This window comes from Lagenorhynchus albirostris, chromosome 15 (genome assembly GCF_949774975.1).
Source record: "Lagenorhynchus albirostris chromosome 15, mLagAlb1.1, whole genome shotgun sequence".
In the NCBI taxonomy this organism is placed as follows: domain Eukaryota; kingdom Metazoa; phylum Chordata; class Mammalia; order Artiodactyla; family Delphinidae; genus Lagenorhynchus; species Lagenorhynchus albirostris.
The window spans coordinates 62023876-62049918 of record NC_083109.1 but is presented as its reverse complement, the minus strand read 5'-3'; the positions used below and the strand labels follow the sequence as shown (position 1 = coordinate 62049918).

Sequence of the window (26043 nt, the reverse complement as noted above, 5' to 3'; positions counted from 1 at the left end):
GGTCGCTACACCTGTAGCCTGGTAAGCCACTTGACAGGAGAAAGTGCACATGTTTCCAGCAGGCTGAGCATTTCTCATAGCCTTGTTTAGGATAAGAATGTTTACTGCAACACTGAGCTTGTGTTTAAGCTGTCTGGAGACTATATGTGCAACTTTTAAACAGTAATAACAGAGAGGAGCTATAGTGTGGATGGTCCAGAAGGGTGGGCAATCCCATTCATGAAATGCAGTTTTAACGTATTTTAATAACTTTAGGATTACAGAAGCACTTTAGGAATGATCTCACCCAACCTCCTCATTTTAGAGAGGAGGAAGTCAGCACTTAGAAAAAGTAAGCAAGCCGCTGGAGGTCCCACAGCGTGATGGCAGCAGAACGGAGACTGCCCCCCCGCCCCGCCCCCAGATTCAGGCATTTGCATTGTTGGCCCCACTGCATTGCCTGATACCCAACAAGATCAGAGCCTGGCCAGAGATTAAACACATGCTAAGGATAATCTGCAGTTGGGGATACCAGAGTCTGGCCCAAGAAGTAACATACACAGGCCCTACTTCAGGCTTTGGAGCTGCTCTGCTGATTCACTTTTGTTGTTCTTCATTATGTTTTTAAGTCTTTTGGCTATAGCTACATTTCCTCTATTTTGCTTGTGTTTGGCACTCACTTTTTTAATCCGGAAGGGCTTTAAGTCGATTGTAGTATTTTAGGTGAGAGACTGCCCGCTGTAGAGATCCTTATTCCTTATGATTTACAAAAAAAAAAAAAAAGACCGATTATTCAGTACATTCAATCTTGCCACATATTTTTTTCTCATTCACCAGAGTGATAATTTTAGATACATTTCTCTTTTTCCATGTTTTTCAGTCTAAGTAAGTTTACCCTCTCCCGTGGAAATCTCTGTTATCTCCCCTTCAAGGTCGCTAGCTAAAGTTTGGAGATCACTCATTGTTCTTCTTGTTTGTAATTGAATGTGTGCCCTCGAGTCAACCCACTGTAACACTTTTCCTCTGTATCAACAGTGCCAGACTCTACTCTATGTTTATAACCTACCAGCAAATAAAGATGGCAAGAGCATCAGCAACAGGCTCAGACGCCTGTCCGATAATTGTGGCGGGAAAGTGCTAAATATCACAGGCTGCAGCGCAATCCTCCGCTTCATAAACCGAGATAGTGCAGAACGGGCTCTGAAGCGAATGGAAAATGAAGATGTCTTTGGTAATAGGATCATCGTGTCATTTACTCCAAAAAGTGGAGAACTCTGTGAAACAAAGAGTTCAAACGCAACTGCTGATAAAGCAAAGTCTCCCAAAAAACTTAAGAATCCAAAATTGTGCCTCATCAAAGATACAAGTGAACCATCTTCCAGTGCCAAAGCCGCACCTGGAAAAGGGTCGCAGGCAAATTCTGGATCTGCTACCAAAAATACCAATGTTAAAAGTTTACAGGTAATTGTGATACCTCTTGCTTTCTGAAGTTTATGGTAGGTTTGCTTTCTTGGTCTCTGTTTTATATGCTCACTTGCTTCGAGGATACTCAAAGTCAGGTGTTTTCTGTGCAAGGTCTGACATATCCTGGGGGCTTAACTGTTAAACTCCCTTGCTCTGTCTGTTTTAAGGAGCTATGCCGCATGGAGTCGAAGACTGGCACTCGAAGCAGTGAGCCCCAGCAAGGCCACCTGAGGCCGGTGGCACCGCCTCACAGAAATTCAAGTGCTGCAGCGCCCACACCTAAAACGTCGGGGGTGGCAGAATCTGTTTACAAAACCAATCCGAAGTAGGTTCCGTTATTCTCCCTTGTAGCTGCTTGTCATGATGTGAAGGAAAATAAGTGACCTCTTCCCTGCAATGTTTCCCTCCACTAGAAAAGAGAACCTCTGCACCCGCAGTGTTACCAGTTCTCCTGTAGATAAAAAAGATAAAGAGGAGACTCTGTTCCAAGTGAGTTACCCGTCTGCTTTTAGCAAGTTGATCGCATCCAGGCAAGTGGGTCCTCTGCTCACGCCTCAGTCTTGGTCTTCTCGGTGAGTGGTTCTTGATCCAAGGAGTGGTTGTGTGCAGTAGAAGGGGTTATGAAATAGTTTGTTTAACAGAATTCAAGCAATACACAAGTGCATATTTAAAAGAGAAATCTTCCACCCCTCCTCCACCAGTCCCCTTTTCCACTGGTAACGATAGCTAACATTTGGGGGCAGTGATTCTTGCTGTTTCTCCCTCCTCCACGAGGGAGTCTTGGTAAACAGAGGTCAGAGAGAGAAACCTGTCCTGGAGTCCTTGGGCAATGATGGGAGGCACATTATGTTCTTACCATGTCCTCATGGCTTCATCATGGGCCTCATGCTGAGGAAGAGGCCCAAACGGACACGCATTGGTTATTCTTATTCGTGGGGTAATTACAGGAAGCTGTTTGAGGAACGAGGGTCTCTGTAAACAACCTTAACACCGACCTTATTTAAGCTTTCTAAACTCACTCCAAGTAATTCTGGAACCTTGGAAAACAGAAGGAGCTCATGCATCCCATGAGCTCCTTCTAGCATTGTATTTGTTCTTCTGAGTTGGTGAAGACTCACTATAGAACATGACTTTGGACCTGTCAAATGACATGTACAAACTCACGTAAAAGATTTCCTTATGTGGAGAAGGGCCGCAATATATGAGCAAGAATATCTGGCTTGGGATTTCCCTGGTGGTCAGGTGGTTAAGATTTGCGCTTCCACTGCAGGGGGCGTGGGTTCAGTCCCTGGTCAGGTAACTAAGATCCCACATGCTGTGTGGCACGGCCAAAAAATAAATCAAATAAAATGTCTTTATATTTTAAAAATATATTGGGAATTCCCTGGCGGTCCAGTGCTTAGGACTCCATGCTTTCATTGCCGAGGACCCAGGTTTGATCCCTGGTCGGGGAACTAACATCTCGTAAGCCACATGGCACAGCCAAAACACACACACACACACACACACACACACACACACACACACACACACACACACACACACACACACACACACACACACACACACACACACACACACACACACACACACACACACACACAGCCACACACACACACAGCCACACACAGCCCCACACACCACACACCACACACCACACACACAATATCTGGCTTTTTCAGAGCCAGGGGGAGATAAATGATTTACATGGATATCGCAAGCTAATTTCCTAAGAAGAAATGCTCAGTGTCCTAAGAATAAATGCACAAAGTGGAAAACTAATTCATTAGGCCTGCCTGTAATTTCTGCCGTTAGCTTTAAATAATCCAATAAAAGGATATTGAGTATTTTTTTGTGTGTGGTACGGGGGCCTCTCACTGCTGTGGCCTCTCCCTTTGCGGAGCACAGGCTCCAGACGCGCAGGCTCAGCGGCCATGGCTCACGGGCCTAGCCGCTCCGTGGCATGTGGGATCTTCCCAGACCGGGGCATGAACCCGTGTCCCCTGCATTGGCAGGCGGACTCTCAACCACTGTGCCACCAGGGAAGCCCGATATTGAGTAATTTATTTGCTGTTAATAAGGTAGTCAACAGGTCATATTTTTGACAATGAGTCTAAATCAGTGCATGTTTAAGATAAAAAAAAAATTGAAAATCAAATTGTATTGCGGGAAGCTGTTTTTATATAGCTTCAAACAAAATCTAAATGGCATAAGCTGAATAAATAGAATAACAGTTTTTAAAAATAACCTATGTATGTTTTAAGCAGGAGTATGTCTCCAAACCTCTTAAACAGAGCATCCCCGCTTGCTTTCAACGCTGCAAATTCGAGCGTTGGTGCCGACTGCCCAGACCCATTTGCAAATGGTGCTGATATCCAGATCAGCAACCTAGACTACAGATTGTCCCGGAAGGAGCTGCAGCAGCTCATGCAGGAAGCGTTTTCTAGACACGGCAAGGTAACCTTTTCACTCTTGTTCTTGCCTTTGTTTTACCCCTTGCTGGCATTCAAGTTGAGTGCACTTAACTCAACACATGTAACTACAGGCAGAGTGTAAGTGTCACTCAACGAGTTTGAACACCTTCCTTTTTCCTCTGGCCTGCTCATGGTGGTGCTGTGTATTCTGTTTTTAGGATACAGCCCAAGAGAGCAAGAAGCCTGGCATAGAAGCACTTGTGGTCATGGGCAGGGATTTCAGTGGCTCTTCGGGAAATAAAACACTGATGGGTTTTAGTTAGCTCTGGCTGCTAAAATATGGAAATAGGGTTCTAAAATGATATTGGCTGTTTTTGTTAATGTTTTACGGTATCTGATTCAGTTTTTAGGTGCAATTTGCTAAAAATGCACCTTTTACTGAAACTTAAGATGGCTATGCCCCAGGTTTTGGCAGGGTCTGGAGAAGACGCAAAAGACTCCTTACATGTGTTGGCCCCTAAGCCTGCCTTGGAGAGCGTTGTGTGCCAGAGCACAAGGCAGGCTAGGCTGACGTCACATCCCTGAAGGTCACCCATCCTAGCTCACTTAGGTTCTGGTCAGCGGAAGTGCACAGTTCAGACAGGTTCCCTCACGGCAGCACTGAAGCCCACAAACCAGTTGCCTAGTGAGTCACCTTCAGTTTTAAGAGGACAGGGTTCTGGGTAGATCAGCATTCTGTTTTCCTTTTTACTGCTGCAGGTGAAGAATGTTGAGCTCAGCCCCCACACAGATTATCAGCTCAAAGCTGTTGTTCAGATGGAAAACTTACAAGAAGCAATCAGTGCGGTGAATAGCCTCCACAGATACAAGATTGGCAGCAAGAAGATCCTGGTCTCACTTGCCACGGGAGCTGCTAATAAATCACTCTCTTTACTGAGGTAAAGAACAAACAAGCCGTTTATTTCAGGAAATAACATTTTGGCCCAAAAACAATTTTAGAAATAATAAAAATAGATTTTATCCCATTCCCAACCCTCTTGTGATGATCACATATGCAATAAATGCTTTTTCTCCCTTGATAGAGTTAGAAATAAGGTAGAAGTTAGAAATAAGCTAGCTAGAATAGTTTACCCTTGTTCAAGTCATTAATCAAAGATGAAGTACAGCTTAAACTTGGCAGGCACTTAGGAGTAAAATAATATGCCACATATCTAGAACAGGTTCTAAAAATAGTAGGCCTCTACAATAAAAGTTTATAAGCCTAGAAAGTCTGAAATATTACCTTCCAATCTTAGTAGAAGGTGGATTTGTCTATAACACGTAGATCTACAAAGCTGTAAGCTCTCAACTTGCAGATATATCTTTAACGTCACATAGACACCCAGCCCCGTAAGTCTGCATTACGACTAGACTAATCTTAGGAATCTAGTGATGGTTTTATTCATAATATGCTTTTGACACACAGCACCCTGTAAGTTTAAGGTGTACAGACAGTATAATGATTTGTGCACCAGGAACTAACATACTGTTTATAGGTCAATTATACTTCAAAAAACAAGCCAACAGACTCATAGAAAAAGAGATCAGATTTGTGGTTACTAGAGGTGGGGTATGGGGGAAGGAGGAATTGGATGAAGGCAGTCAAGAGGTACAAACTTCCAGTTATAAGATAACTAAGCACTAGGGGAGTGATGTACAACATGATTAATATAATGAACACTGCTGTGTGTTACGTATGAAAGTTGTTAAGAGAGTAAATCCTAAGAGTTTTCATCACAAGGAAAATAATTCTTTTATTTTGTGTCTATATGAGATGATGGACGTTCACTTACTGTGATGATCATTTCATAACATACACAAGTCAAACTTCACCATCATTTTAAGTTATTTTTTAATTTCCTAGAATAAAGATAATACTCATTAAATATAATTTTAAAATTTCAGAAACATAAAAGAAGCAGGAGACAAAAAAATCATCCATAATCCTATGGCTTAAAGCCAGTCACTCTTAACCAGTGTATTCAGTTGTGTATCTTCAACTGTGGGGATTCCTCGCCCATCTGTCTGTTAGAACTGCGCTGTGGCAGGAGACAGTCAAGCTCTTGTGCCCTTTGCTCTGAATTAATAAAGTGTCTCTGAGTAGTCAGTGTCTTTCTGATAAACAGGTGTGCAAAGCCCTATGCTTGAGTCTGATAAAAATCCCAGTATATGTGACTAAATATTGTTTAATTGCCTTGTTCCTGAAGTCCGTTCTTTAAGTTTTTCTGGAAGATCAACTGAGATATAAATGGGTATGTTTATTTTGCATACACATGATGGTAATCAATTTTATGAACTCTGTTTTTAAAATACAACTTGGAACGGAGAGGAAGTCGTCTGTTCTCTAATGGACTAAACTTTTTTCTTGCAGTGCAGAAACGATGTCCATTCTTCAGGATGCTCCTGCCTGTTGTCTGCCTCTTTTTAAATTTACAGATATTTATGAAAAAAAGTAAGTAAGGGTTACTTTTTTCATTGATCCAGCCAGTACTGATGGGTGACTTCCATGCATAAAACTGGTAGCAACTCTTAAGGAACTAGCAGAGGAAATAAGACCAAGACAGTGGTGTTCAGATTGAAATTCCAGTTTTAACACACATTTGAAGAACGTCTTTCATTTTTAGCAAATTTAGACCTCAGTCCCCAAAGCTGTACTTTCATCTTTTCCACTTGGCTGATGAGTTTTGTTATTCATTGTGTGAACATTTTCAAGCACCTTCTAGACTGTAAGCTCCAGGACAGCAGGCACTGTGTCTGACCTAGCACCATGTCTTCAATGCCCAGTGCTCAGTAGACGCTCAGCAAGTACTAGTGGAACGAAAGGCTCTGTGGAGGGTGCAGAGCTGGAAAGACAGCCCTTGTCTTTGGGGCTGTTATGTCTGGAAGGGAAAAGACACTCGCCATATATTGTATAGAACAAAGAAAACTATCATTACAAAGGAGGAGTAGGAAGGAGAAAAGGCCTTGAGGTTACAGAGGGTGGAAGGAACCAGGAGCTTGGCCATTATCCCGTGGATAGTGGGAGCCACTGAAGTATCGGAGGAAGGAGGGGAGGGGAGAGGTGTGGTGGTGGGAAGACTTCAGGCAGTGGTGGTGTTTGAGCTGGAGTGAATGGGGAAGGGAGAGAGACACGGGGGAGTGTGTGCACCAGTCCCGGCTCTGAGTAGACGCTGTCGGAACAGAGGGAACTAGACACCACAGAAGTTTCAAATGTCAGTGAAATTGGACTTAGTAACTAGTTTTATGTAGCAGGCAAGGTAAAAAGTAGAGGTCAGTTTGATTCTGAGTTTTCTGCCCTAGGTGACAGGGAGGAAGTTTGTATGGTTAAACTGGAAATAGGGAAGAAATAAAGAAAGCTTGTTTAGGAGTTACAGTGCGTTTTTTTTTAATTCATTTATTTAATTTTGGCTGTGTTGGGTCTTCGTTGCTGTGCGAGGGCTTTCTCTAGTTGCAGTGAGCGGGGCTACTCTTCATTGCGGTGCACGGGCTTCTCATTGAGGTGACTGCCCTTGTTGCAGAGCATGGGCTCTAGGTGCGCGGGCTTCAGTAGTTGTGGCATGTGGACTCTAGAGCGCAGGCTGAGTAGTTGTGGCGCACGGGCTTAGTTGCTCCATGGCATGTGGGATCTTCCTGGACCAGGGCTCGAACCCATGTCCCTTGCATTGGCAGGTGGATTCTTAACCACTGTGCCACCAGGGAAGCCCTACAATGAGTTTTTGATCTTGGCTTTGGGCATATGAGTTTTAGGGGGCTATTGGAATATCTGGGCAGAGAGTTCAGGTGGTCTTCTGCACATTTGGAGTCCCTCAGTAAAGAAGTCAGCTCTGAAGATACGGCAGTTATTTGCCTAAAGATGATCTTGAAAGACCTGGGAGCAGATGAACTTAGAGGAGAGGGAGAACTAGAGAAAGGGCAGAACTGGGTGGAATGCAACCAGGGACAGGAAGCCGGTGAGAACCCAGAGGCCAGAGTGTTATCAGGAGGGTGTGGATGGCCTGAGAACATGGTGTGAGGTTTGGGGTGGAGGAGGAGGAGGCCACTGGTGACTTGAAAGCCAACTCTGAAGAGTCCTGTGGAGACAATCCTGGAGGGAAGGGGATGGCAGACTGGATGGTGAAACAGCAGAGGCAACTCCTGAGAGACCAGCTGTTTCCATTATAGGGAAGACGCGAGAGCTCCAGACTGAGTGAAAGCACAGAGAAGACTGGACATAAGTGGAGTGGGGCAGTGTAGGGGGTGGGGACTGGAATTTGAGACTGGTGTTGGTCATGGGGCGATCTGAGCGTGTAGGCAGGGCACTGGGAAGAGACCATTGGAGCAGCTAACATTTAATGAGCACTTACTCTGTGCTAAGCTGTCTCCATACATGCCACATTTAATTCTCACGTCAGCCCTGTGAGGTAGGGATTGTCACCCCATTTTACAGATGGGAAAACTGAGGCCTAGATTGGTTATATAACTTGACCAAGGTCACATAGGTTGAGTCAGAATTTGAACTCAAATCTGTCTTCAGATCCTGTGCCTTTAAGCTCCAAGTATGAAAGACACAAGTCAGGGTGGTGACTGGGGAGTCCAGTCTAGTGTAGGTCAGGGGCTGAAGCATAGGGTTAGCTGAAAAGGGGTATACCTCTTCTGGGGAGAGGAGCAGAGATGGTGAGAAGTATTACAGAGGGATTTGGAAGTGAAGGGGAGGCCAAGGTGAAATGGGTCATGGCTGATAGTTTTCCATCTCAGAAAATTAGGTGAGGCATTTACAGAGACTTGTGGGGTCGGAGGCTAGGTACCAAATGATATATATAATCACTGTAATGGGCAATGGGCCAGGGATGACTGGAAGGGAGTGCCAAGCATCACTGGTTTGATGGTGAATAAATTTATAGTAGAATTATCCCAGTTTTACTTTTCAAAGAGACAGGGGAACCATTCTTGGTTATAGAGCTTTATCTAAACAGGTCAGGAATTTCTGTACAAAGAAAAACGTTCTCTTTAAGTCAGCATCTCTCTCTTTCCTTGCTTTTAGGTTTGGACACAGGTTGAATGTGTCAGATTTGTATAAACTAACAGACACAGTCGCAATCCGTGAACAAGGAAATGGCAGACTGGTGTGTCTCTTACCCAGCAGTCAGGCCCGCCAGAGCCCCTTGGGGTCTTCCCAGTCACATGACGGCTCCTCAACAAACTGCAGCCCAATTATATTTGAAGAGTTAGAATATCACGAGCCTGTCTGCAGGCAGCACTGTCCCAATAAGGATTTCAGGTAGATTGCCCGTTTCCCTTGAGAAGTAATCCTTTTGTAAAAGGTCGTGGAGCATCTGTTAGAATTACCTTGGGAACGTCTTAGACCACTGAGAAATGTCATCTGTTTTGTTCTCTTTTCGGCAGTGAACATGAATTTGATCCAGACTCTTACAAGATTCCTTTTGTGATTCTCTCGCTGAAGACGTTCGCGCCCCAGGTTCATAGTCTTCTGCAGACACACGAGGGCACCGTGCCTTTATTAAGGTGACCGTGTCAAAGCCATTGTGACACCTTAGTCCTCCTCTTTATAGAAAGTCCGCCACCTGCCTGCACCTCTCCCCAAGCACGCACTGTACCAGGCTTCAGCCTGACGTTTTTAGGTACCACTTGTAGTCGAAGTGTATCTGAAATGGGATCCATTCACTCGATATTTCAACAAGAAATTGTGTTTGTGCTGAATTTTAGAAACATCAGCATAAATAGGGCAGATTCTTCTCCACAGAGAAAAGATTATTAGAAGTGCTCTGCACAAGTACTGCGAGAGAGTGCACGGTCTCAAATAGTTGTAGATTTCAACGTTTGTAGGAGAAAAGTATTCAGAAGTCCTTTCAGCCACACCATGGGCCACGTGGTAGGCTTAATAGAGGGGCCAACACAGAACCAAGTTGCCTTAAAACCACCGAACTGATATGTTAGAGGAGGTTGAACTTGCAACCCTGTTGCCTTATTTTTAACCCCCTCTGCTAGAAAATTGCCCAGGAATTTTTGATACCATCAGAATGCATCAAAGAGAGAAATGCCACAGTGATTGCCTCTCTAGGACCTTAATTTAACTTTGAAACCCAGATCATGGGCATCTTAACAGAAATTATTTATTAATGGATGTGTTAAAATAAAGGCAGGCGTCTGTTTGGCAAGTGCTTTGCTTTTCCATTATTTTAATTAACCTGTTTCTCCCCCAACTTCAGTTTTCCAGATTGTTATGCCGCAGAGTTTGGTGAACTAGAAGTAGTGCAGGAAAACCGAGGAGGGGGTGTTCCCTTGGAACACCTCATCACCTGCGTGCCAGGTGTGAACATCGCCACTGCACAGAATGGCATCAAAGTAGTTAAGTGGATTCACAACAAGCCCCCGCCTCCAAACACAGGTAGGTTTCAGGTAATTGGTCCAGGCTGTTGGCTTTTCTCTTAAAGAGCAGCACTGTTTGCCTGTCATAAAACACCGTGGGTGTCTCCTTTGATCTTTTAAAAACTCCAGAGTGCTAAAGGTTTGGCAGAGCTAGACTTTTGGAAAGTACCAGCATAAATTATTAAAAAATTTAAAATCCAAATTCCATAGTTACAAGTCTCTCTAGTTATCTAATTTTGTAAAGGTTTTTTGGCTTGCCCTTTAAAAATAGTTTTAGCTATTTGAAGGAAATATCTCTGAGTATTTACTTTGGAAATTTATTTTGATCGAAATTTATGACTTTGATCAATGTGAAAATAGATTTAACTCTAAATGTAAGGGACTGGGATATTTGAACCGAGATTTGGATGAGTTTCTGAGCTCTGGCACCCCCTGAGTTGCAGGTGTCTAATCCTGCTACCTGTGCACAGCACTGTGAATTGTTGCCTTCATATCTACTCTCACTTCTCTTTGGCCCCCAACACTTCCTCCTTTTCTCCTCATCCTCTTCTCCTCCCACCTCCCCCTTCCCTGTAGGAAGAAAGGTAAGGATAACAAGCGAGCTCTGTTTGTACCAAAGCTTCTTCCTACCTTTCCCCTCAGGCCTACACCCTCCCCATCCTGTCTTGTTATGCTGCTCCCTCCTTTCCCCTGTGTCATTAGCCCACTATCCCCTTATAAAGGTTTCCATCTGATTATTTACACTTGTATAAATAAAATAATTAAAACTTCTTAATTAGATGAACATTCAAGATAATTGCAAAAACCTGTTTCTTAGTTTTATCTCATGCTAGTTTTACATTACTGCTTTCCATAGTTTCCTAGACAACATTTGCAGCCCCTCTCTGGGTTAATTAGGCCCTTCTGGGCTACCTGCATGATGACCATTTATAACTTTGTTTCTATGGGAAAGTATGTTAGTGACCAAGTTACAAATTGATCTTTGACATACAACCAGTTTATAAGCTGGAAACTACCTGTGTATCTGCACTTCCCTTTTAAGTTCACACTATGGTGAACCATGCTTTGCTTTGGCAACTTGACTTCAAGAAGTAGTGGGGAAGCATTTGCCAACCTGTAAAGAAGTTGGGCTAGCCTGTTGGTTATAGAGGACCTGGGTTTAGCAGCTGAGAAGTAAAGCGACTGTTTGGTCTTGTGTGCTCGGTCATTATTGAGTTCAAGCATGGGAATGCAAGGTTAGTTACTTTTCTTTCATCGGCTGCAGTCATGCTTTATCTCTTGTGCCTGTTCCTTTTTTTTCCCCCCATATTTAGATCCTTGGCTTCTTCGTTCTAAAAGTCCTGTGGGTAACCCCCAGCTGATCCAGTTCAGTAGAGAAGTGATCGATTTACTGAAGAGCCAGCCATCCTGTGTCATACCGATTAGTAATTTCATCCCATCTTACCACCATCATTTTGCAAAGCAATGCCGGGTATCAGACTATGGATATTCCAAGCTGATCGAATTGTTAGAAGCAGTGCCTCATGTGTTGCAGGTAAGGAGTGCTAAGAGCTTATTTGTTTAACAGTGGAAATGTTCCTCCGTGGCTTTGGCTATCTCCACCAAAGAAACAGGGTAGCTGGTAACTTAATCCCTAAGAAGTCAGCTCAGAGCAAACATCCTGTAAAAACTTCCTTTATACACATGTTTTATACACGATGTGGCTTCTCAGTTTTTCAGAAAGCTGTGAGTTTCCAAAGGAACTCCCTAAGTGCACCGAGGAGTACTTTCCTTCTCATCTCTATAGACTGCCCTCCTTCCTCCTAGCAGAGTCCTCTCCAGAATTGTTCCCTGTTACACAGGAGCTGCTGTAACGCGGGCTTACCTTTCTTATGAAGGAGTTCAAGACCAGTTACTGGGCTGGAGCCTGACAGTGCTTCCTAAGGAGTCTTTGCCTGTTAACTTAAGGTGTTATAATAGCTTCCCACTTGTAAAAATGGCCTGCAAAACTTGAGCTGTCTTTTAAAGACAAAATTAGTTGCCCAGGCTGATAACATACTTTTTATTTCTGTATTCATGACTATTTAGGAAAGAGTGTGCAAGGAAAAAAGGGTCCCAGGCACGTGAGCAGTTGTTCATTCTGACACCTACGTTTTGTTGGTCTGTGTGTTTCAAAATGCAGATATCATACGTAAAAGGATTTGTTCTCTGAGAGTGGTAACAGAGAGAGAGAGAGAGAGAGAGCACCATCAAAAAGAAAGTCAGAATCTGCCAGGGTCTCATGAGTATAAATAACCAAAGTGTTTGGTTTGCAGATTCTTGGAATGGGCTCCAAACGCTTGCTGACCCTTACCCACAGGGCCCAGGTGAAGCGCTTTACTCAGGATTTACTAAAACTACTCAAATCCCAAGCCAGCAAACAAGTCATTGTGAGAGAATTCACGCAGGCTTATCATTGGTGAGTTGATGAGAAGGGAAAAAAATGAAAGCAAATTTTATTTTTAGTTTCTGCTTTATGACAAAGTGAATCAGCTATACATATACATATATCCCCATATCTCCTCCTTATTTTTGTCTCCCTCCCTATCCCACCCCTCTAGGTGGTCACAAAGCACTGAGCTGATCTCCCTGTGCTATGCGGCTGCTTCCCACTAGCTATCTGTTTTACATTTGGTAGTGTATATATGTCCATGCCACTCTCTCACTTTGTCCCAGCTTACCCTTCCCCCTCCCCGTATCCTCAAGTCCATTCTCTAGTAGGTCTGTGTCTTTTTTCCCATCTTGCCCCTAGGTTCTTCATGACCATTATTAGTTTTTTTTGGACTCCATATATATGTGTTAGCATATGGTATTTGTTTTAAAAATGATAGCAAATATTTTAAAACACTTGTTCTCCCAAATTTAAAATAATCATCTAACTTCTCCATTTAGCATTCTTTTGGAAAACTTATAAATTATTTTAGCAAATGCTACTTCTCATTCTTCATCCATTTCCATGGTTAAAACCTAGGTGTTTCTCAAAGGACTGGGATGTCACGGAATATGGTGTTTGTGAGTTGACTGATATCGTATCAGAGATTCCAGACACAACCATCTGCTTGTCCCAACAAGATAATGAAATGGTGATTTGTATCCCCAAAAGAGGTATGTGACTTAAATTTGCTGAAAGAAAGTTGTCTGTCTCAGTGGTCATTTTAACATGGAATCATACAAGGGATGCACTTTCCCACTCCTTCTCTGTGATTCCTGAAGATTCCATGGAAAGTGCAGCATGAAAACTGCTCTGCCAGGCAGTGGATCCTAGCGTCCTCAGAGTGGGGAAGCCACTTGTCAAGAAGAAAACCAGGCTATTTTTTCAGAATACACTCTAAGGGGAAAATAGGGCGTAACGAGCACTTTCTGAAAATGTCTCCTTCAGCCTGTCTCTGGCTGTTTATGCTGTAATTATCCACTTGAGTCAGTTACCGTGGCTGTTGCTTGTCTCTTCTTTTTAACTCTGAGATAACACACTTGAGAAGGAAAGAAGACTCAAATGGATGTTTCATCTTCCACGTTTTAGTAGTTCCAGTTGAGGTCTGGGGTGGGAACTAGGACAGAAAAATTAAATCTACACACAGTCGTGTTCTCCCGCTCTTATCAGTCAGTGGGTCTTAAAATGTGCTCTTGCAGAACACTGATGTCCATGAAATCATAGTATTCCAAAGCTAAAATGACTAATGCCAGTCTTTTCATAATTCTAATTTAAAATTTAATAGAAACAGACATCTAAGTTTAAACTTTTCTCTCCTGTGTTTTTGTTAAACTTTTGGTGCCTGATACTCTTTGCTGCTAGCAATTTTAATGAAGATCAGATGAATAAACAAAGCATGTTATTTTCCAGAAGTGTGGTTTAGTAAAATAATTTCTAGATTACTTTTTTAAGTACAGAGACATGTATGTGTGTCATGTTCATATATGTGGAGTGGGTGTGGGGAGGTGGAGGGGCTAGAGAAATTATTTCTAGTTTGTAAGCTGAAATTATATAGGTGTGTATTTGTGCGTATGTGTATCATGACTTCCTGGTGTTCTGCCCTTGATTGAATTTGAAAACCATCTGGAAAGAGAAGAGTGTGTTTGTTTTAGGTTGTGTGTGTTTGGAAGGCAGAGATGGTATCTCTTGTAACCAGTGCATAGGACTAACTACACTAATAATGTTAAGCACAAATGGATAGAAGAAGATTGTGGTTTATGGGGTTTTTTTTTTTTTAAAGAACGTACCCAGGATGAAATAGAAAGGACAAAACAGTTCTCCAAGGATGTTGTAGATTTGCTGCGACACCAACCCCATTTCCGGATGCCCTTTAATAAATTTATCCCCTCTTACCATCACCACTTTGGCCGGCAGTGCAAACTCGCATACTATGGGTTTACCAAACTACTTGAACTTTTTGAAGCCATACCTGATATTTTACAAGTAAGTGAAGAAATTCTAATTATATCTTTCAGAAAAATATAAGGGGGAATTAAAAAAAATTTTTTTCAGACCTGTTTGCCTGGGCAGTAGGGAGTTATGAAATAGGATGAAAATTTGAAATACTTCAGTCAGAGAAGCTGTGTTGTTGGCTTCTTAGTATTTTTAGGTAAATGTGGTTTTTCCTTCAATAAAGAAATCATTCTTCAGGTTAGTTTTAGGTTATCTGTTGAGAAAAGGATTACATAGTTTGTTTCATAAACTGAATCTTCTCTCATGAGCCCTGTGTTTTTCAGATCTCTTCTGTTGGAGGTGGGCATGAGTGCACGAGGTGATGCAAATGCTTGGCTGTTAAGTCATCGCTAAGTTTAAACCAGATTTCTGTTGTTGATTTTTATTACTATTACCATCTTTGACCCCTGCAGTGCTTAAAAATTTTTTTTGTGTGTGGTAAACTACCTACCTGCCCATTTTTAAGTGTACAGTTCAGCAGTGTTAAATATGTTCATATTGTTGGGCAGCTAATTTCCAGAACTTCCTAATCTTGCAAAACTGAAATTTGACATCCCTTAACACTGAAGTGCTTCTTAGTTCCTAATTGTATATATTTTATGCCATTTAATCCCGTGAACAGTCATAACTGGTTCTCCCTTTCCTCCTCCTGTGTGTTTTCCAAGGTATTGGAATGTGGAGAAGAAAAAATCCTTACTTTGACAGAGGTCGAACGGTTCAAAGCTCTAGCTGCCCAGTTTGTTAAACTCCTTCGGTCCCAAAAAGATAACTGCCTTATGATGACAGATCTGCTTACAGAATATGCTAAGACTTTTGGTTACACATTTCGTCTCCAAGACTACGATGTCAGTTCAGTTTCGGCTCTAACACAGAAACTCTGCCATGTTGTAAAGGTAACATTTTTTTTTTTTTCCACATAGTAAGACTTGCAGTGGCATAATCCTCATTGGGATGTTTGTGTGTGATTTAGCATTTCTGTATTTACACCTTGCACTGCTTACTGTTGTTTCACAACTTGTGTTTTTAATACGTTTTTGGGTAATAGGAGATGACTTGGGTTTGGCAGTTTAGATTTTTGGTCTTGCTTTTGTGTGTCTTTTAGTGGCCTCGCCAAAATAATGTCTTTGTGAACATTTGCGAAGTCGCCAGTTTATCCCAGGGTGTTTATTCTTGGGTGTCTCAGTCTCAGTCCTGCTGACCTGAAGTTGGATCCTTGTACACAGATCTTTGTCTCCGAAGTTTTGGGGAGACTGAAATCACAGCTCTCCTTTCCGGATTCTGACTCACTTATGGAGTAGGTTTAGGAGCAGGCTGGGGCTCAGAGTTGCCTTGGTTGCTGGAGAGGCCGGACTGGAGAGGGTGACTGCCTCTTCTTCCCCAGCCTGTGCTGAACTGACCCTTGCAGTCCTGGGCAGTGCAGCTGAACAGTGTGCAGGCTGCGTCCACCACAGGACCAAGAAAACTCACTACAAGGAGGAAGAAGTGGAAGGAAAATGTACGAAGTGGTGGCATCGCCAGTCACAGGTCTGGAAGGAGTCTGTTTCTATGCTGGGCAGTTAGAGGAGGAGGACCCTTCGTGGGAGGCAGGGATGCAGAGGCCGGAGAGCAGGAAGAACACTAGGAGTGGGGAACGTCCAAGGCCAAGGACGAGGAGCGGTCGGCAGCACCAGGTGCTACTGAGAGGGCAGGTGAGACAGGACTTAGTGACCGCGGGGCCAAGCTGAGTGCAGGTACGTGGTGCTGCCGGCCGGAGCAGGATCGGCGCCAGTGATACGGGACCGCAGCCGCACTGAGTGGGCTGAGAAACGAGGAGACGGCGGGGGCAAGACATTGGCAGCTGGTGACTAGACAGCTGTTCGGTTTGTTTGCTTGTGAAGGAGAAGAGCAGGAGACTGCGGGTCTGAGCCAGCGAGTGCTCGCTGGCTGTTCTTTCCAGTCGGGGAGCCTGGGCGTGTCTGAGAGCTGCGGAGAAGGCTCTCTTTGAGAGAGATTGATACACAAAGGCCAGAAAGGGTGGTGGGGTGAGGGTCCTGAGGGAGCCACAGGCGTGGGAATTGGCATTCAGTGGAAGGAGGGACAGCTCTGACGTTAGTATTTTGACAAAAGGGAAGCGGGTAGGGTGGAGGCGGATGTAGGGGAGTTTGATGTGTGTCACCAGGAAAAGAGGGAATTACCTTCCCAGAGCTGTTCCTCTGTCAAGTACAAGGTGAGAGCAACTGCTTAGAGAGAGGGAGAGAGAGACGGGATTCCAGACTGAAGAGCTGAGAAGGTCTGAATTGTCAGTGGTGAGCAGGAGAGGGGCCTGATCAGGGAGGCTGTAGGGGTGCTGGGAGCGTGGAGCTCCCCGGGGCTGAGTGCACGTAGGTTTCCTGTGGAGACAGTGGAGATGTGGCTGCTTGGGTACAGACTCAGGGAAAGCAGAGCGTTGGGTTCAAGGTGGGATTTTGCCAGATGGGTGCAATGAAAAGACATAGGGAAAAGGAGTGTAGCTAAGAGTATTGACAGGAATGTTCATGAATTAATGGCCTATCAGTGCCAAGATGGATAAAAGAGGAAAAGTGAAGAAAAGAGAGGGCTTGTGAATTGGGAGGAAGTAGGAGTCCATGCTGGCAAAGTTGAAGAAACATAAGAATTGAGCGTTCGGATCGCCTTCTTGTCTCCAACCCTGGCATCTGCTTCAGGCAGGACGTGTGGGAGGTTCGAATGAGTGATTCTGGAAGTGGGCCGTGACAAGGTCCCCAGTGTGGCCTGGGGTGGGGTCTGGAGTGGAACTGAGTAGAAGAGAATGTCATTGGAGATGAGAACTTAGAGGAGCTGAAGGCCCTGGTGTGGGACAGGCCCCCTGGATGTTCATTTGCTCAGGGTGATGGCAGTTGGAGGGCTTCGGTGGATCGGAAGACTAAGCCATGACCGCCGACTGTGATGAATAAGGGCCGATGACCGGGACGTTCGGATGTGAGCATTAAAGTGGGAAAAGATGGGAGCGGCTCCAGCTTGCTACCCTGGTTGCACGTTGCGTGCGGTCTCCCGGGGAGCTTCTGGGAAATACTGAGGCCTCTGTGATTCTTATAGAATGAGGCCAGGTGTGCTCTGAGCCTCAGAGCACAGATAAGCTCGTGAGGTGATTCTAATGTGTAGCCTGGGTTGAGAATCAAGAGATGTATCTAAGTAGCATCAAGCAGGTTTTTATTTTTTCTTCTTAATAATAGTCTGGGCATCTAAGAAGATGACGCGGACTCCCCTGGGCTTGTATCTGTTGATTGATTAAACCCCAGGTCTGTGAGGAAATCCGTAGTGTGAATCTTCACAGATCAATAACCACGATGAGTGGAGTCAGGGTTGACCCACCAGCCTCCTGCCCTGGCTCTGGGTGGGCGTCGGCTCCAAAGACAAACTGGTACTGAGCTGGCTCCTCAAATGCCACCCACCCTCTGCCTCCAAGGGTCCAAAGCCCCTGAACTTGACCTGTGGTCCTGGCTGGAAATCAGATAAAGGGGAAAACAGCCGTGATAGTGAGCAGTGGTTCACCTGCCCAGGCCTGAGCAGCCTGTGTCCTGAAGCTCTGCCTGTTTTCACTCCCATGATGGCTCACTTCACAGACACAGCCCCCCTCCCACCCACACCATGCCCAAGGCCTGCAGGTCTCAGCCACCAAATGTTTGTTTCTTCACATGCTTCACATGCTGTTTGGTCCCCAAATGATAAGCTGTGTCTCTTTCACAAGGTTTCCCTCCCAATGCACTTAATCAGTTAAACCCTTTATCTCCTTGAGAATCTGAAAAAAATCGAGAAGTAGACATATAGTCAGACATGAAATAACAGCTTTTTTTCAAGTGCTTATGGGTTATAAGAATGCGGCTTGCCCTTGGACAGAGAAGGCCTTGTGTCTAGCCCCTGGGACACACACGTGGGGCAAGTCGACTGCAGAGCAGCTCTGTGGAGGGTCGCCTGCAATCTAACCATCTCCTGCTTTCGGAGAACACCAACCCTTAATTCACAAGCTTGGGCCAATGGATGTCAGCTGGCTGGTCTTATCTCCTTCTCTTGGGAGAGCGGTGGTGTTGATGGAAGTTTCTGGTTATGGACCAGCAGGGAGGGAGGGAGAGAATGACTTCTGCTGCAGTTGCTCTGAAGTGTTGATCTGGGGTCCCAAAGAAGCTACAGCAAACCCACTCACTTTACTTCAGTTTAAGAGAAAAACTTAGAGATTTTCCTCTTTTGGTCTCGTTTGCCAAAGTGAAACTAGATGAACCAGGTATGACCCAGGCTGTCTCTCTTGAGTTCTGAAAAGTTTGCATTCTTGTTCTTCCCAGGTTGCTGATATGGAATCTGGCAAACAGATTCAGCTGATCAACCGCAAGTCTCTGCGTGCTCTCACTGCCCAACTGCTGGTATTGCTGATGTCTTGGGAGGGAACTGCCCACCTTTCTGTTGATGAGCTCAAGAGACACTATGAAACCACCCACAGTACTCCTCTCAACCCCTGTGAATATGGGTTCATGACTTTGACCGAACTTCTGAAGAGTCTGCCTTACTTAGTTGAGGTATGAATGGTAATGGTTCTGGAACCACCATAATGAAAACTGTCGTATTGGGTATTTATAGATCACTAAATGGTCTAGATTAGACTGATTGGTCATTTTATAGACAGACAGAGGCGTTGGCAGGTGCAGGCACCCTGCCCAAACAAGTGACAAGCCAGGATGAAAGCCCTGGCCTCCAGATTCTTAGACTGGGGTGCCTTTTTCCTGTACCAGGCTAGATTCTGCTGCTGTTACCTCTTTCTGAAGGAGATCGCTTATGTGGTGGTCTGTCAGTCAGATGCAGGGCAGAAAGGCTGGTCACCAGGTGGCCTTTCAAGAATCACAGTTCGGGGGGACTTCCCTGATAGTGCAGTGGTTAAGAATCCACCTGCCAATGCAGGGGACATGGGTTTGATCCCTGGTCTGGGAAGATCCCACATGCCGCGGAGCAAATAAGCCCATGCGCCACGACTACCGAGCCCACACGCCTAGAGCCCATGCTCCGCAACAAGAGAAGCCCGCGCACCACCACGAAGAGTAGCCCTGGCTCGCCGCAACTAGAAAAAGCCCGTGCTCAGGAACGAAGACCCAACGCAGCCACCATAAATAAATAGATAAATAGATAAATAAATAAATCTTAAAAAAAAAAAAAGAATTGCAGTTCGGGAATTCCCTGGCAGTCCAGTGGTTGGGACTCCATGCTTCCACTGCAGGGGGCCCAGGTTCGATCCTTGGTCAGGGAACTAGGATCCCACAAGCTGCGTGGTGCAGTTTAAAAAAAAAAAAAGGATGATACTTCAAGATTAGAAGAATAGTAAGAGAATACTGTGTGCAATTGTGGGACAACAAATATAAAAACCTAGAGGAAATAGGTAAGATCCTGAGGAAAAAAGTTAAATTGACTCCAGATTTTTAAGAAGTTAAAAATTAGACCAATTAACACAAAAAAGACTGAACGTTATTGAAATTTTACCACTGACAAAAGGCACAAGGACCAGATGGTTAAGAACTGGGTTTTAACTCACCTAAAAAATAACTCCAACTTTTTAAAAACCACTTCTAGATCACTTGGGAAAAAAAAAAAAGATGGGAAGCACACCACTTCTTTTATGAAGCCAAAGTAACTTTAATACCAGTCCTCCAAAAGAAAATGATTCTAAATAGAATATTAACTAAATAAATCTCGCAATGTAAGAAAACAATGATTATACCATTGTTATCATATAACCACGTGACCAATAATTAAATAATTTTAAAACTCTCTCCTTGGCCAAACAGTCTCCCCTGAGCCACTTTCTAGACTACACTTTGTCTTTGGGCCCTGCCCTTATCCTTGATGGGCCCACATGGCCCAGTTTTAGAGAGAATCTCCTACCCTTGGTATCTGATCACCCTGGCTTACCTTCTGCAAGAATCCTGTTAGGTCAGTTTAACAAGAATTCCCCCTACCCTGGATGTCCCTCTCCCCAGCCCCCCTTGGCTATAAGTCCTCACTTTTCCTTGTATTTGAAAAGGACACCTACACTTACACCCTGTTGCAATAGTCCTGAAGAAAATCTGTTTTTTCCACTTTAACTACTATCCAGCTCTGGTTTTCTTTCACAATATCAAATCGAACATTTTCTAAACTCTGTTAATTATATATTATATGAACACTAGTTCTAGGCAATATTAGTGGATGTTCTAGGCAATATTAGTGGATGTTCCTGGACCAAAGGCTTTCCATGGCCAGCTAAGGCTGGGAAAGATCTGTTCTCTAGGAGATCTCAGTGAGGGCATGTTAGACTGAAAGGTTTATGGTAAACAGATTTGCTTACTTGAGGACAAAAGGTTTTTGTGGGTTTTTTTCCCTTTATTGCTTTTGTTGTTGTTAAGAATAGTGATGTTGTTGTCCTGCATCACGGTGTTCCTTGGGGAGATGACGTTTAGTGGCTTCGGTCCCCACTGTCTTGGTGCCCCTTTGTCCACCTAGGGGTTTGCCTTCTCTCTTCACTGCCTCCTTTCGTTTGAGATCTCAGTTTACCAGTTTCCTTCCTTTCTGACACACTATTTCGTCAGACCTCTGCTGCCTTACACCTACAAATAGAACCCAAGTTGGCTCAAGGCTATAGGCCTCTCTTGGAGGAGATCCTTGAATCAATCTCTCCTCCTTCCTGGCTTTTTGCACGTTTTCAAGTTGACTTGGCATCTTTTCACTCTCTGAGAGACCCTCACTTCTAGGATGCAGGACCAGTCACTCTGGAAGTTTCTAATGCTGCTGTTTTCTCCTGGACCAGGTTTTTACTAATGATAAGACAGAGGAGTGTGTGAAGCTCACAAGTCTGTATTTGTTTGCCAAGAACGTGCGGTCTTTGCTTCATACTTACCACTACCAGCAGCTTTTCCTTCATGAATTTTCCATGGCCTATACCAAGTATGTCGGAGAAACACTGCAACCCAAGACGTATGGCTACAGTAGTGTTGAGGAGCTCTTGGGAGCGATCCCACAGGTGGGTATTTTCTCAGTTTCTTGGAGGGTGTCCTCCTGGAGAGCCACAGGCTCACCCTCGGACAGAATAATGAAACTGCAGCATTTTGAACTGATCCTTTCAAAACATACATACCGTTGGAGAAAAATGAATGATTTTAGCATTTCTCCTTCATTCTGCAAACCTTCATTAAATTCCTAGGTGCGAGGTGGGTGAGTCCCAGACGCTGCCCTCAGAAAGGTATGGGGTAATGGAGAGTCAAGACATCTGAGCAGGTGACAGTGTGGTCAGTGCAGCCGTCGGTGGGCACTGAGGAGGACAGGTGCGGGGGATCCCAGAGCAGAGTCCTCACGATGTGTAGAAGTTAATCAACCACGTGACAAAGAGGGGAGAGGGCAGACAGTGTAAGCAGATGCAGAGCAGTGAGAAGTAGTGTGGGGCTCCCGAGCTGGAGCCTCTCAGCGAAATAAGAGCTCAGTTATGGAGGCCAAGACTGGAGAGAGGGGAGGAGCCTCGGGGCTGCTGTAGGAAGCGCCATGGGGCTGCTGTCCATGGTAGAGTTGAGAGAACCAGGAGGAGAGGAGGAGCCTGGCAAGGGGCCTGCCACTGCGGAGGCCCAGGTGAGCGCTACGCTGGGCTTGAGCCTGAGTGAAGGAAGTAGGAAGAGACACGAGGGTAGGACAGCTTGGGAGCCGAGATGAGGGACTTGGTGTCAGATGCACATGGGGGGCTCTGGGAGCCAAGGGCCACTGCTGCCTCTCTCTTGGTGGAGGTGGGGGCAGCGTTATTAGGTCGGGGCCCTTGTTTTATGGTCAGGGTAATGAGCTTAGCTTGAGGGGCGTGGGAGAGCCATTAATTCTTTTAAGGTGCATTTAGTATCTGGAAAAAATGGTAAGAGCTCCCACATGAGAACTAGCTTCATTTATATATCAGCTCTGGTGTTTGGGAGGTGATGTTTTTAAAGAGCCATAAAGAGTACTTTTTAAGCTGAGTCTCACAACTTCTAAGACTACAGCTTTTTATAAGCGGCATGTTTCTGCCAGCCTCTGTTGCTTTAAAACAAAGTGTAGAAGATTTTTTCTTGGCGTTAATTTGGTCTTTAAGTCCTAGTATGTTTAAGTATGTTACCAAACACAGTAGGTCACACTCTTCCTGAATTTTAGGGCTTATTTCCCCTCCTTTTCCACTGCTTAACCAGTAGTATGTCTTGTGTGCAGGTGGTCTGGATAAAAGGACATGGTCATAAGAGAATTGTAGTGTTAAAAAATGACATGAAAAGTAAGTAAGCCCCATCCCCTCCCCCTTCAGAAGCCGCAGTTCTCGCCCTGATCCCCCTTTGATGGGTGCTCTTTGTCTTCCAGGTCGTGTGAGTTCACTTGGTCTCCCCTCTGCCAGTCATGAAACCCGGCCCTCAGCTACCGAGCACATCCTGGAGGTGCCCGAATCTCGCACAGCCTTGGAACTCAAACTCGGAGCAGGTGGTGACGGTAAGAGAGGAAAAACAAAGCAAAGCTGGTGAAATTTTCAGGAAATGGCTTGGGGTGGAGCTGGGGTGGTTTGAGGGGGAAGAAAGACGCTGGGTCATTTTCATTCGTTAAAGGTAAGTATTCATGCATTTTCCAAAGGAGTCTGGTGTTTGGTTAAGAACAGAGAAAAACTGGCCTGCATTTGATGGCTGACCGGTTAATGTTCTTGAAGGATGTCGGCAGCCCCCCATAATGACAATAAGCCAGCATAATTCAGATGTTAAAGGAAAAAGATTCTGACAGTTATTAGAATACTTCAAGATGATTGCAATGGAGTCAACTCTGCTGCCCTTGGAGAGAGAGATGGAGCTTAGCTATGAATGTGACAAGGACAAGTGGGGGCTTATAGTCAAGGAGCAGAGCAAGGGGGTCGGTGGCTGAGAAACTACCAAGAGGAGACATCAAGGTAGGGGGATTCCTGCCGACCTAAGAGGATTCTTGTTAAAGGCAGGCCAAGGACTTAGACATCAAAGGTTGGGGGTGGGGTGGGATGAGGAACTTGATCAGGTATCAAAAGGCTGGGGGATTTTTGCTAAACTGACTTCTCAAGATTCTTGTCAAGACTGGACATGGCAAGGACACGAGACACAGAAGACCAAGGTCACGGTCTGGTGGAGAAGAGGGCTTGGAGGAGCCTGACTCCTGACTAAAGTTGGGTTAGGGAGAGTCTTTGTCACAGGACATTCCTGGGAAAGACTTGATAGTAATGCATTAGTATTACTCAGAACAACATCGAGTCATCCCGATTTTATGTGGAATCTTCTGTGTACTAGATAGAAATCAACTCGCTTGAATTTTGAGTCCATTGCTAGATATAAGAATTTTATGTTCTTAAGACTCTGCAAGTTGTTAAATAGTTACAAGTGCTACTGTGCTCTCTGTTTATAGGATAATCAGCTATGTAGCATTTTACATTTTTAGAAAGCACCTTAATGTAGCTCATCCTCTCAAGCTGTCAGCACAGCCTTCAGCAGTAGTTACCTCCATCCTACAAATGAAGGACTGAAATTCCGGGAGGTTAAGTAGCTTACCCAAGAGCACTCAGCGAGGAAGTGACAGAACTGGGACCCAAGTCTTCTATTTCGGACCTTTTGCTCACTTAACTGCTTTCTATGGGTTTTTTAATTTTTCTCAGCGTTTTTTAATTGCCCCTTTGTTCCTAAGAACACAAATCGGGAGATCCTGGCTGTGGCATCTCACCTACAGAGTGACCCAGACCTTTCTGTTAATGGCTTTTTTTAAACCTTGAGTACTTCCTGACCTTAAGGAGAAGGCAGGCTTCAGGCACAGGCCGCGCAGTCCTGAGCGGAGCCCCGCTTGCCGTCTCCCCCAGAGCCCTGTCCGGTGGAGCAGGAGCTCCTCCGCCTGACCAGCGACTCCCCTGTGGACCTCTTGTGCGCGCCTGTCCCGTCGTGCCTGCCGTCCCCTCAGCTGAGACCGGATCCCGTCATCCTCCAGTCTGCTGACCTCATTCAGTTTGAGGAGCGCCCTCAGGAGCCTTCTGGTAGGAGGCCCTGTGTCACTGTGGGGTTTTCTCTGTGGATTTAATTAAACAGTAAACCCTTAATGCGAAGATGTTCACTGTTTGATGGGAGTGGGGAGAGACTACCTTTCCAGGCACAAATATACCTGTGAGGATTATTCAGGACCCCCTTTTCCTATCAGGGTTCCTGCTCACAGCCCGAGGTGGCTGAGGGAGCAGCAAGCACGGGAACGATGGTAGTCTTGAGGGGTGCCGCAGCTGCGCTGGGGGTGGGGACCCCACGGGAGAGCGTGCAGGGGCTTCCTGGGCTGTGCTCCCCACCTTTGGAAAGTGCAGCAACTCCAGCGGCAACCCCCGCCTGTCACCAGACATACACATCACCCCCGGTCTGGCCCAGGGTTGAACGACTCCAGAGGGTACTAGGGCTCCGTGGGACTGTGAATAGGGGAGGGAGGGCACCTGTGTCTCGTGCCCCAGCTTGTGCCACAGCTAGAGATGGCATGGGCTGCAGGCTGCTCGGCTAGGAAGAGGCAGAGCCAGGATTGGAGCCCCAGGCCTCTTGTCTTTCTGTCGTGTCCCTGGCCTCCTGAGAGGCCGGCCCACCTGCTCTGTCGAGGTCCTTCCCTTGTCGTCTCCTCTGTTGGGTGGTCCTTCCCCGCTTTGCTGACACTGCCGTCCAGGAGATGACCCTGCTGACCACAGGCCTCGGTCTTCTTAGCAGCCTTTGGCACCTTTGGCACCGTCACCCAGTGAAAGAGCTGAGGCTGTTTATCTGGAAGATAGTCAGTGAGGAGACGTATACCTACCTGGCTGTGGAGCTGGACCTGGGCTGTGGAGATGGCGGGGGTGGTTCCCCTAGAAGCATAGACTTGGTGGGAAATTGACGTTAGCTCTTCTGTGGGTGTAGCCTTGGTGTGTTTAGTGTACTGAGTTCAACCATCCCTGTGTGTCGGGGAGAGAAATAACCTGAGCGGTCCTGGCAGTTCTGTCCGTTATTCTCCCCAGCGAGTCAGCCTGAGAGCTGCGCTGAGGTTCTGCCTCCCCGCCGTCACCCTCAGCCTCTGTGTTCCTTTGGTGCGGGAGCCCCTTGCACATGCAGTGGCAGTCCAAGGTATAAGGACACATCACTTCCAAGCAGTGTCTCTGTACCTACAGCAGGCTAGTTACTTGTGGCTCAGCCAGAGAAAGAGCAGCCTGTGCGCGCTCTGGGAAAAGTGGCTGCTTCACTTCCTGGATTTTTGAGGGTACTTCTGACTCTGTGCAGTTCTCCCCTTATCTCTGCTTGCCCTGCTCCCCACTCCCCCTCCCCAGCCCCACCTTGGGTGCACGAAGAGCACGGT

The 26043-nt window shown here is 45.4% G+C and overlaps 2 protein-coding genes across 2 annotated transcripts in view; one reads left to right on the top strand and one right to left on the bottom strand.

The window, feature by feature from the left end:
* MARF1 (meiosis regulator and mRNA stability factor 1) overlaps positions 1–26043 on the top strand; it is a 40411-nt gene that overhangs the window by 11382 nt on the left and 2986 nt on the right. Inside the window, exons 8-26 of the mRNA XM_060122658.1 lie at positions 1015–1440; positions 1611–1768; positions 1857–2015; positions 3711–3900; positions 4617–4795; positions 6268–6348; positions 8917–9153; positions 9279–9398; positions 10103–10281; positions 11576–11796; positions 12557–12699; positions 13252–13385; positions 14492–14694; positions 15369–15596; positions 19017–19247; positions 21503–21715; positions 22912–22972; positions 23056–23181; positions 24554–24724. Of these exons, the coding sequence (XP_059978641.1) occupies positions 1015–1440; positions 1611–1768; positions 1857–2015; positions 3711–3900; positions 4617–4795; positions 6268–6348; positions 8917–9153; positions 9279–9398; positions 10103–10281; positions 11576–11796; positions 12557–12699; positions 13252–13385; positions 14492–14694; positions 15369–15596; positions 19017–19247; positions 21503–21715; positions 22912–22972; positions 23056–23181; positions 24554–24724 (3460 nt within the window). The remainder of the gene's footprint in view (positions 1–1014; positions 1441–1610; positions 1769–1856; positions 2016–3710; positions 3901–4616; positions 4796–6267; positions 6349–8916; positions 9154–9278; positions 9399–10102; positions 10282–11575; positions 11797–12556; positions 12700–13251; positions 13386–14491; positions 14695–15368; positions 15597–19016; positions 19248–21502; positions 21716–22911; positions 22973–23055; positions 23182–24553; positions 24725–26043) is intronic.
* BMERB1 (bMERB domain containing 1) overlaps positions 18377–26043 on the bottom strand; it is a 174798-nt gene continuing 167131 nt past the window's right edge. Inside the window, exons 7-8 of the mRNA XM_060122659.1 lie at positions 25307–25475; positions 18377–18478 (exon numbers count right to left, since the gene is read on the bottom strand). Coding sequence (XP_059978642.1) covers positions 18463–18478; positions 25307–25475 — 185 coding nt within the window. The 3' untranslated portion in view covers positions 18377–18462. The remainder of the gene's footprint in view (positions 18479–25306; positions 25476–26043) is intronic.